The sequence below is a fragment of the Photinus pyralis genome, unplaced genomic scaffold (genome assembly GCF_008802855.1).
Source record: "Photinus pyralis isolate 1611_PpyrPB1 unplaced genomic scaffold, Ppyr1.3 Ppyr1.4_LG3b, whole genome shotgun sequence".
NCBI lineage: Eukaryota > Metazoa > Arthropoda > Insecta > Coleoptera > Lampyridae > Photinus > Photinus pyralis.
The window spans coordinates 14,314,688-14,326,053 of record NW_022170510.1 but is presented as its reverse complement, the minus strand read 5'-3'; the positions used below and the strand labels follow the sequence as shown (position 1 = coordinate 14,326,053).

Below are 11,366 nucleotides of genomic sequence, written 5' to 3'. Positions count from 1 at the left end.
GGATAGGGGATTGAACTGAGTAAATCCCTTGTATGAAGAAGATTACACAAGCAAACAGCAAGAGGTTGAAGTTTTATATGCGCTTGCTTTGGAATATACTAGAGATAGAAGGTTGTGTGCGGATTCACACGCACATCGTGTTAGGAATACATTTTTTCCACTCGTATCGTCAGAATATTAAATCGTACACAAGCAGTATTACTAAATGGAGGGTGGTGTTTGTCGGCTTGTGTTGAATAGGGGATTGAACTTAGTAAATCCCTTGTATGAAGAAGATTACACAAGCAAACAACAAGAGGTTGAAGTTTTATATGCGTTTGCTTTGGAATATACTAGAGAGAAGGTTGTGTGCGGATTCACACGCACATCGTGTTAGGAATACATTTTTTCCACTCGTATCGTCAGAATATTAAATCTTACTCAAGCAGTGTAACTAAATGGAGGGCGGTGTTTGTCGGCTTGTGTTGGATAGGGGATTGAACTGAGTAAATCCCTTGTATAAAGAAGATTACACAAACAGCAAGAGGTTGAAGTTTTATATGCACTTGCTTTGGAATATACTCGCGATAGAAGGTTGTGTGAGGACTCACACGCACATCGTCGTGTTTGGAATATATTTTTTCCACTCGTATCGTCAGAATATTAAATCGTACACAAGCAGTATTACTAAATGGAGGGTGGTGTTTTGTCGGCTTGTGTTGAATAGGGGATTGAACTGAGTAAATCCCATGTATGAAGAAGATTACACAAGCAAACAGCAAGAGGTAGAAGTTTTATATGCGCTTGCTTTGGAATATACTAGAGATAGAAGGTTGTGTACGGATTCACACGCACATCGTGTTAAGAATACATTTTTTCCACTCGTATCGTCAGAATATTAAATCGTACACAAGCAGTATAACTAAATGGAGGGTGGTGTTTGTCGGCTTGTGTTGAATAGGGGATTGAACTGAGTAAATCCCTTGTATGAAGAAGATTCACAAGCAAACAACAAGAGGTTGAAGTTTTATATGCGTTTGCTTTGGAATATACTAGAGAGAAGGTTGTGTGGGGATTCACACGCACATCGTGTTAGGAATACATTTTTTCCACTCGTATGTCAGAATATTAAATCTTACTCAAGCAGTATAACTAAATGGAGGGCGGTGTTTGTCGGCTTGTGTTGGATAGGGGATTGAACTGAGTAAATCCCTTGTATGAAGAAGATTACACAAGCAAACACAAGAGGTTGAAGTTTTATATGCGTTTGCTTTGGAATATACTAGAGAGAAGGTTGTGTGCGGATTCACACGCACATCGTGTTAGGAATACATTTTTTTCACTCGTATCGTCAGAATATTAAATCTTACACAAACAGTATTACTAAATGGAGGGTGGTGTTTGTCGGCTTGTGTTGCATAGGGGATTGAACTGAGTAAATCCCTTGTATGTGATCTATATTTGTGCCCAGTCCCGGGATGGTTGCAATTTTGTAGTTAAATTTAGTTGCCACAAATGAAGTTATGTACAAAGCACGTATGCTTAAATTGTCATGTTCCTCTAACGAACATAAGGGCAATTTTTATGCCACTTTCAACTCTAAGGTTAATATCAAGGTACACACTCATGATAGTTGGGCAAGGGAAACAGATATATTCGTTTAAAGCCTTTTTATGGGCCTCTGACTTCGCCCATTCCCATAAATCCGGTGTTATAAACATAAAAAGTTATTAGAACAGGCAATATCTATCTGTGCTTGTTCAAATAAGCTCATAAAAATATTCATAATTTCATCGTTGGCGATGGTGAAATACCAATTATATGTACTACTGGCAGAAATAGTTATTTCATTTGAATGCCATTTAGTTTGGAAGTGTAATTTTTGCACGTAGGGTGCTCATCAGTTTCCTTTCAGTATTTATAGTGGTCGGTATATATTTACAGTGCGCTCGCAAAACTGCGATTCCACTCCAAGTTACAATGCCACATAAACCCAAGAGATGTCGCCACTTATTTTAATGTTCATATTTAAACTTTAATATCTAATATTCCATTCAGTTAGTTTCATTTCCACGTTCCGTAACTGGGCGCTTATAACATTGCAAGAAAAGTTGATATTGCATATTTAATATCGGTCCAAGTGTCAGGACTAGTTATATTTAATTAAAGGATTACGGGCCTCTCTAGGATTGTTCAAGATAGCTAAACATTCTTATACCATCCTGTAATTATTGAAATTTTCGTGCCCTTTATTAGTAAGAGGCACGCAATATGCTACTTTACTAATAGTTGCTATTTTATGCACTTTGTTCCACCTGTCTATCGTCATCTGCTACATACATTGTACAGCTGGTATCAACAGTCAGAAGCTAAACCTTCCCTTTACAGTCTCGAATGATTCCTAACAACCCCCTTTGAGTGGAGAAAAGGAAAATTTAACGAATCCTTCAACTTTCAAGATAGTTACTTCGCTTATACCAGTGGTTCCCAACCTTTCACTAAGAACGAACCTCCCCTTTAGATTTTTTTTTCCGAACCCCCAACTTATTCTTGTTCATAATTTAACATTGTCATACTTTCTCTTCTTTGTTTTCATGTTAACTATACTCGCATTTCTTTTTACTAGGTTGGGGAAGTACTACCGCTACGTCAATTTTTAACGTGCAACCTAGCGAAAGTCCAAACTTGATATGTGAGTTAGGGAATGAAATATGTTGATTTCTAGTATATTGAGCTAACAGTTTTTCCTGTTCGCGATTCACTCGGAAGTCCTATAGCGTCCTATCTTAATGTCCAAACTACTCGTCGCCAAATTTCAACACGATCGGCCACTTTTAAAGAGTTATAGCGCACAAGGACGAACGACCGGACAAAGGGACGGGCAACTAGACAAAACTATAAAGGATCTGAGGATCATTAATAATGGCTTAACGTGACTGAAAATTCTAAAATACGTATTAATTTTCACTCGTCCTCTAAATGAGAAGAGTTTTCGGACGTAACAAAGAAAAATGGAATATCTTGACGGGAACGGAGGCGCACTGCGGATTAATTGCAGCTTCAATAACGGTAGCGGCAGCTGAAACACAACTACAAATGTAATCCATTACCTTTAGCTTCTTCAACTCCTAGAGCCAACGCAAATACTGTCGGCACGACACTTTCGCAACGAAGCGCCCAACTTAAAACGCTTGTAGTGTTCAGCAGAGCTGGTCGACTCCACAAATATACGGCAAAAGATCAAAATGGTTTAATCAAACTAATGTTCCTATTGCTCGAAGCGGATGTCCACTAATCTGCATACAGGCAATCTTGATTCAAACCCCGAACTTAAAATTTTCAATCTCTTGAGTTATTCGGCGATAAATCTTTGTCGTAGTTTTCAAATTTTCGTTGGGACACCTTATATGTGCGGCAACTCTAGATTTATTCTAGTTCTAGCGATTGTACCTATATTAGTGAACCGTATGCTCTTTAAATCGAATTTTCAGTGATCTTTTCGTTTGTCCAAAATAACTCCATATAAATTCATATGTACTTCAAAGAATGACAACTGTGAGCTTAAAAAATGTTGTAGTCGTAGCATTGCCGATTTACTCCAAATTTGCGATATTAAAAAAGTTTTATTCTCTGCGTTTTGTCAGTCCATCCGAATCTACTGCGGTTTTGAACTACTTTTAGGGAACTTGTTATCTCTTATCTGTATTGTGCAAACTGCTCGCGATTTATAGCACTAGCTAGACGAAAATACCAACGAATTGAAATAAATTACACAATTTTGTAGGAAAGCGTAGAAATGAACCTTTCATAAAGGCATTGGGTTTTCAACTAATAATAATAGTCTCAATCTGTTTTCTTTTTGTACTTTTCACAGTGTTCCACCGCGTCGATAATTACAGGTGTTTGCAAAACTATAGATATGATATTATATGCAATGCATTATACGAACACGAAACCGCAATGGCAGACTTTGAAAACGATTTAAATTACACATCCATTATTTTATGGCTTTGTGTATTTCTAGCTCCTTATAGTAAAAAGAAAACTTACCCGATTTCACAGTTACAGTTTACATAAAGATCATAGAGCAACCGAAAAAGTTGTTTGGGAGAACATCAAAACATCAGCCACATTCATCAAACAGAAATGCGACGGCAAACTACAATAGTTGGTCGGTTTATTGGCGCCAAAAAGGTAAATCGAACTCTTCGTTTGTTTACATAACGCGTGAAACGATTTCTTGCCCACACAAACAGACTTGGGAATACATTTTAGGTTTATTGCAATATACACGTGAGACTTCTTTGTACGTTTATGTTTTTATAATGCACCATAGCATCTTTTTTGTCTGCCCGTCTTCGTCAGCTTGTACATTACACAATTACATTGGTCTTCAAAGTGGTGTAATTAAAGTGATTACCTACAATCAAATATTATGAACCAGTGAGATTCCAGTTCAATTTATGTCACTCTACATTGTGCACTGATGTTGGAAATGTCACAGTTTGGGTACATTTCTGGTCTGCGAACTATTATTTAATACAACAAGGAACCCTTAATATTGGAATTTCAGCTTTACAAGATACTGAATAATTGAACTTCCATATTTAAGAATACTTGCACATCGCGGCATATAAATTGTACTAAAATAATTAAAATGGATGAAGGTCGAGGAGAAAAAAGATAATTCTGTTGCCCGTAGTTAACCATCGGGAGTGCACGATTGTTCCTGGGCAGCGTTTCGCCAAACTGTCGGAGATATACTCCGTTCAATAGTTATTGTCCCAGTAGTAGGCCATGTTAAGGTGATGAAATTCACTGTGTATATGTGCTATCCAGAGTTGGACTGGGTCAACTGGGTCACTAAATTAAACTGGGTCGCTGGGTCACTTCATACTCTTTTCAGTTAGACCCAGTTTGACCAAGCGACCCAATTTCACCCGGGGACCCAATTCGACCCAGTCACCTAGTTTGATCGAATAACGCAGTTAAGTCAGTGCCCTCGGTTCAAGTGTACAGTTTATGAAATAAATGAAATGCTGGTTTGTTGAAAATAATACTCGATTGCTTGACAACTGCCATTTCTGTGATGTTTGCTTTAATACTGCCGTAAAAAACTTTCCATGTCCCGGATTGTATTAGAATAATGTTATTTCTTTGCTTCAGGGCTTACCAGTTTGCTTACAGGTGTTCATTCACATTTAATTTTTTTCTACTAGTTAGCTTAATCCAAATAAATCTTTTCTCTAAATACTTTTGTTGACTACATGACTACAAACTATAAACAAATGCATTTGATTTTTTTAGGTATTAGTTCTCTTGAATGAAATTGGGCTACGTGCTTATTGCCGAATATTATTGAGGAAGTTTTTTTTTTTAATTAAAAGTTACTTGAAATTGTTTTGCATGATACCTAACAATAATTTAATTACTGGGCCACCGGGTCAGGACGGGTCACTGAGTAAAGATGGGTCAAACTGGGTCACCGGGTCAAACTGGGTCACCGGGTCAAGCTGGGTCACCGGGTCAAGCTGGGTCACTGGGTTACCGGGTCAGTAAACTCACTGGGTCACTCTATGCTTGACCCAGTCCAACTCTGGACTGCTATCACTCATGAGGTTATGCCCATTTTATACAAAACGATAATTTCCTGTCAATGTGCAAAACCTAGTTGCCAGATTTAGTTTTGGATTTGGACCCAATTTTGAAAAATCTCCCCGTTCATAGTTTTGTGATAATCGCTATCGTTACTATTTGAAGTTTGTAATAGATTACACCCTTCCAAAAATCCAAAACGAGACTCCGCATGCAAAACAGTAAAACGCTTTCCTTCTGATTTAATATTAGACGGATTACTTTTAATTTCAGAATCGTGTACCCATTTTCGGACGCTGGATCCATTTTGAAAAATCCAAGTTTCGCCCAGATACACGAATGTTGTATTTTCACTTGAATTTTGGTATTGCAAGAATGTCATGTTTTTGTTCCCAGAGAAATTTACGTCCATTTACGTGTTTGTATTTATAACCCATGGATTTTAGAATGTTATATAAAGTAGTTTTCCCCTTAACAAAATCAAAATTTTCCCGCGCGTCCCTTAGTAAGTCGGCCAAAGGAAAGTGTTCATTTTTCGAGTGATAATTCGAAATCAGTCGATGCAAATCTTCCCGAAATGAAAAATTTTTATATAGAATATCAGTTTTAGGTCTTGGGCCGAAAGGTTTCAATTCAAAAGTATCCAGCCGGATAATTCTTTCAATGGTTTTTTTCTGATACCTAGAATGATATAAACCCCAAAATTAGACCGAAAGTTAAGTTCAATGCATAAATCCTCACATCCCAAATGTCACTAAGCCGGGCCAAGATTTCCGCTTTCCTTAGGTCTGGCCTGTCTGTTTTATAATGCCTGTAGACTTTTAAAATTTGCATTTTCGCAGCTGAGTTTATGATTTTCGGCATATTTGCTTAATTATAATTCACAATTGACTGATACGTATCCATGATGCCGATATACAAACTTTAGGTCTAGTGGCAAAGTGTGAAAGCACTGACAACATTGTACGTTTAACCTCACATAGTCAAATTAGGCATTCCTGTACTTCACAGCTGATTCTGATAGGGAGTTTTAATTTTATTAAACATAAAAACAAAATTTCATGGCTACCTACTTGGACAATAACTATTGAACGGAATATATTTTTGAATTCATCCGAGTCAGTTAATGCGTCTGCTAAAACGTTATCTTTTCCTCTCGCGTAATGAAAACTGTGAAATCATATTCAAGTACATTTTGTGAGACTGTTAGATGGAATATGCATACCAAATAATTACAAACGTGGTTTATGGTCAGTAAAAATTTTCTGCCGAACAAATGGTCTAAATTTTTTGACTGCAAAAACTCACCAACAGCTCGTTTAACTACAATAGAACACGCCACTGCTACCAAACAGAACTCTTCAGACATCGTTTTAAACGTCACCAAACGGGTTAGTTGCTAACTCTACTGTGATCAGGGCCAGACTGGGTGGGTAAGGGTCCCGGGCGCTCCATGACCAAAAGGTCCCCAAACTCATGGACCCTCCCCCGAAAAAGAAGACAAGGGATTTGCAGATTTTTTAAAATGTATTTCAAACAACTTGCTGAACAGTATTGAACATTAAATTAAAGGAGAAGGCTCCAATGACGTATTGGCAAATTTATCAATTAATTTATCCTTCTCCAAATTTAAACTAACAATACGCTCAACATTTACAAACATTAATGCTTCAAAAATTGACTGACCCAAAGACCTTCTGAGTCTATCCTTTACAAATTTGGGAACAGAAAATATACGTTCACAAGATACTTGAGTTGTCGGCAGAGTGAGGGCGTATTTGTAACAGGCGTACAAATCGGTGTAGGTTGAACGCAGCACCGGATACTTATCAAACAACCGAAACGCACACGCAAGACATTTAGTGCATGAGAAAATTTAGAGCGAGGAGGGGGAGCGCTGCCGCAGCAAGCGAGCGAGCCCAGTTGACTCGTTACTCCACATGGCGGAGCCTCGGGTTCGCGCTTAGCGGGGCCCCGCGACGGAGGCTCCGGTTCGCGATTCCACGAGGGCCCCGTCCAGGGCTGACTGTGATCACTAAAGAAATGTTTGATCATGCGTTTATTGATAATGTTTGACGAACATATAAGCGCGGACATGTTTGTCGTAATGAAAGATCGTATGTTTCCAGCTTTAGAGAGTACGTGCGAGCAACGCAAAGCAACTGTCTCGTGCAGGTTGTAGGTCGTCTCCCAGTAAGGTTATGATATCTTCGGAAAGATTTTGCTCTAGGTCCGTTTGATCCTGTATGATCAGTGTCATGGTCCAGACCTGATTCGTAATTCGAGGTAGTAGGGTAATTCCGCAAGATACCCTGACATATGCGCCTCCCTGCGACCATATCGTGGAATTCCTCCTTGCACGTCTCCACGGCCTCTCGATGTGGGTGTGCGCGCCTGTGTGGGGATCCACGAAGGTCAAGCTGTGGTTAACGGAGAGGTGACGGAAGCCTTCGGTACCTAAACACTGGTAAGAGCGCCAACAATCGGAAATGATTGTGGTGCCTAAAAATGTAAACGTTAAAATAAGCATCGCACTAGTCTGCTACGTACCAGGTCGTATGTGCTCTCGTATGAGCTCAAGCAAGGTATCCGTGGTTCGATCCGGAACTGGAACGATGAAAACGTTGCCCGAGCTCGCTCGTACCCTCCGAAGATCCACTGGTCCTCGATTCTTCTCCCACGGTTGTACTTCCTCTTGCCGATCTTCGCTTCGTCAATCTCAACGGTTACTCCTTCTCCACCTAAAAGAACGGAACGACGTGTTAAATAATGCATACATACCTCTCGACAGAAACTGCTCCAGTCGACGAAGGTCCTGGACGAAACTTGCAGCTCTTCCATCTTCTTCGAATGGTGAACCATGAGCCAGCACGCAACGAATCGACACACGGTTGGGACGTCCAGATGAGATCCTCGAAGATGGTCCTGCAAAAAAGAAATAAGGTCCCGTTCGCGGTTCCACAAATCTGAAAAAGAAAGAAGTGTATTATAACAGCTATGACACGCCATGATTGCTTTGAAAAAAGCAGAATACAAACGATAAACGAAGCGAAGGTAAAGCGCCTGTTTTTTTCAGCAGGTGCAAAGCGAAATTGCGTCTACCGTGAAGTGGTGTCCGCTGGGTAGAATAATTGCACCTGCGTACATGAATAATCAGATTATTATTGATTTATATACACACAGCGCCACCTTCATTTTTGTAACGAAACATTGCATAAAATTTGTGATTAGCTATTATTTGTTATAAACAATTGCGGTGGGTTTGGTATGGTTTTTTAGTATCGTGGGATCCCCTCCCCCCCTTGACCCCTGTGAAATTTGGTTGAAATCGGTGTTACCCCCCGGATAATAAACTTGTTAATAAATTTTGCGTTTTGGTAGCTGGAGAACATTACAATTAATATTGATAATATTACCACATGCACTCCGTAATGTAGGAGTTACTGTTGACTAATTTAAGATTTCACAAGCATGCAACCGAAATTAACTAACCATAAGCTTCAACTACAGTTTGTGGGCATACTGCTAGAGAGGAATTTATCAGTCACGCTGTTATCAAGGAAAAATATGGCCTGACTTTTCAGGCAAAGGACAGTTACGATTGTCGCACACGCTCCACTCCACAATTTGTTGAATTGTTATGATGGTGGTAGGTATTTAAAAGAGATCTCGACGCTCACCACCTTCGATGTTGATAAGAGAGATTAGTGAAGAAGAATGAACCAACCACGTTACCGTACTTACTGGAACAAGAGCATCATTTTCCTTTTGTTTGTTACTCGTCTCTTTTATATGATAATTTGGTGTAGCGTAACCCTACGTTGGCTGCCAAGATGTAACGTGACAGACCCTTGGTGGTACAGGACTGGTTCAAAGTCGTCGGCAAGGAAAGAAATAATTTAAAAAAATCTTTGTTGAGCAACGCTAACGGCCTTACACTAAGTTTATACCTAAAAATAATAGGCGAAACTTTATAATGGCCCCGCAATCGGAAGATATCCAAGGTTATCTATAGATTTCAAATTCGAACGATTGAAATTCGCGTAACGACCTCTAAGTTAAATCATGCACTTAATAATAATGTGTAGAAGACTTCTTTGAATTTGAATTATTTTTGGCGCAAACGCTATAGTGGATACCGAGCGCGATTAATAAAAATAGAGAAGGTACGACAATCTTTGTCGAAACGTGTAATTACGCGTTTATTTCGATAATGAATATGTCTAATTCGAATAACTCGTAGGTCAAAAAATTCAGGACTTATACATCTGCAAAAAGGTGACATAAGAAAAAATGAACGTTTAGAAAACTGGCGTAGAATCAATCATTTTTGCTTTGTAAATCGATTTGGATTTTGGAAGACTGCGTCGTAAATATGTTTGAAAGTTTTCCTAACGAAATTAACGCCCAAATAACGACTGTTGGTTCTCACCTTCCTTAATTACGTAGCTTTTGATTGATGTAAGCCTTCTATCCACCCAAATGATGCTGTGCTTACAATCGTTACAATTAATTCCTGCTTTACATTTACCATCGCCAATGCCTCTCTCGCCTACGAAGAAAATATGACACTCAGAACTTTGTACTTTTATTGAACTGCTATAGGGAGTAACGTTTAATAAATGGTTCAGGAGAGGGAGAAATATAAAATATCTTTTCACTGGAAATTATGATGCTAATGTATAAAATCTTAACAACGTACACTTACTATAATTTAGAACTTGAAAGCCTAGTTCCCTCTTTGTAAAAGGTCTCTCGTAAATTATTTCGTGCAACTTTTAATGGATACAACTTGTTAAAATTGTTTCATCTAAGTTTTAATTAGAACTATAACGTTAGCTATTTTGTAGGATCGTATTTTATATACTCTATTCTAATCAAATTTCTAACTAAACTAAATCTCAATATCAGGGTGTGCCCTGTAAGAAATTATTTAGCTGCACTTAGTAGCTACTTACAGAGATCGAAAATGTACAATTCTATCTTCTAAAAACTTACTGTTAATACTTACTTAAAAGTTCTTCTATGTATTGTAATGTTCCTAGGGGTCCTCAGGAGGTGCTGGAAATATTGACTTACCCTGTACTTACAGTTGGCCACTCTGGGGAAACAAATCGCAGACAGCGCCATCTAACTTTAGCTGTCAAAATGTCGGAAGTTCGCGCCATTCAGATCTCGGTAATATTCGACTTGGACGAATTTGTACGAATTGACTCCTACGTTGTCATTTTCCTATGGCGGTCTTTTATGCGTTTGTACGTGAGACACAATCGGGAAGGGAATTAAATAAAAGACAGAATTTTTGTGCGGCCGAAAGGGAAAGAGAAAATGAAATTTATTACGCACGGGGCTTGGTTCAGCAGAGCAAATCCAAACCGAAAAGCCAGGAAAAAAGAACCAGCAATAAAAAAAACCTGGCTAAACACAAATACAAGAAATAAATCAATTACAGGTAGCAATGTACAAACAGAAATACGAAAATCAAACATCTCAAATCGTACAACAAAAATCAAGTAATAAAGGCAAATGTGGCTTGAACAAATTAATCAAAAACGATAGATACACTTGACATAATTACAAATTGTGAACAAAATAAATCATTGGGGTATAAAAACACTACCTGAAAAAAAAACATCAAGAGTTCATTTTAAACCACGTAGAGCAGGCATGACCTTGTCCCGACCTTGCTTATCATTCATTTATTACGTAACAAGTGCAAGTGCACCTGAGAATGCCAACACGGGTATTCAAGCGGAAGCAGACCACACCACACATTCAAATCAAATAATCAT

General features: G+C 38.6%; 1 protein-coding gene across 1 annotated transcript; it reads right to left on the bottom strand.

Moving 5' to 3' along the window:
- Positions 1-7,618: 7,618 nt before the first annotated feature.
- On the bottom strand, positions 7,619-10,240 carry LOC116167416. Its single transcript, XM_031482777.1, has 3 exons — positions 10,007-10,240; positions 8,125-8,540; positions 7,619-8,076 (listed from the first exon to the last, which is right to left on the bottom strand). The coding sequence occupies exons 2-3, from the start codon at positions 8,434-8,436 to the stop codon at positions 8,032-8,034; spliced, it is 357 nt and encodes a 118-aa protein (XP_031338637.1). The 5' UTR covers positions 8,437-8,540; positions 10,007-10,240; the 3' UTR covers positions 7,619-8,031.
- Between the last annotated feature and the right edge of the window lie 1,126 nt (positions 10,241-11,366).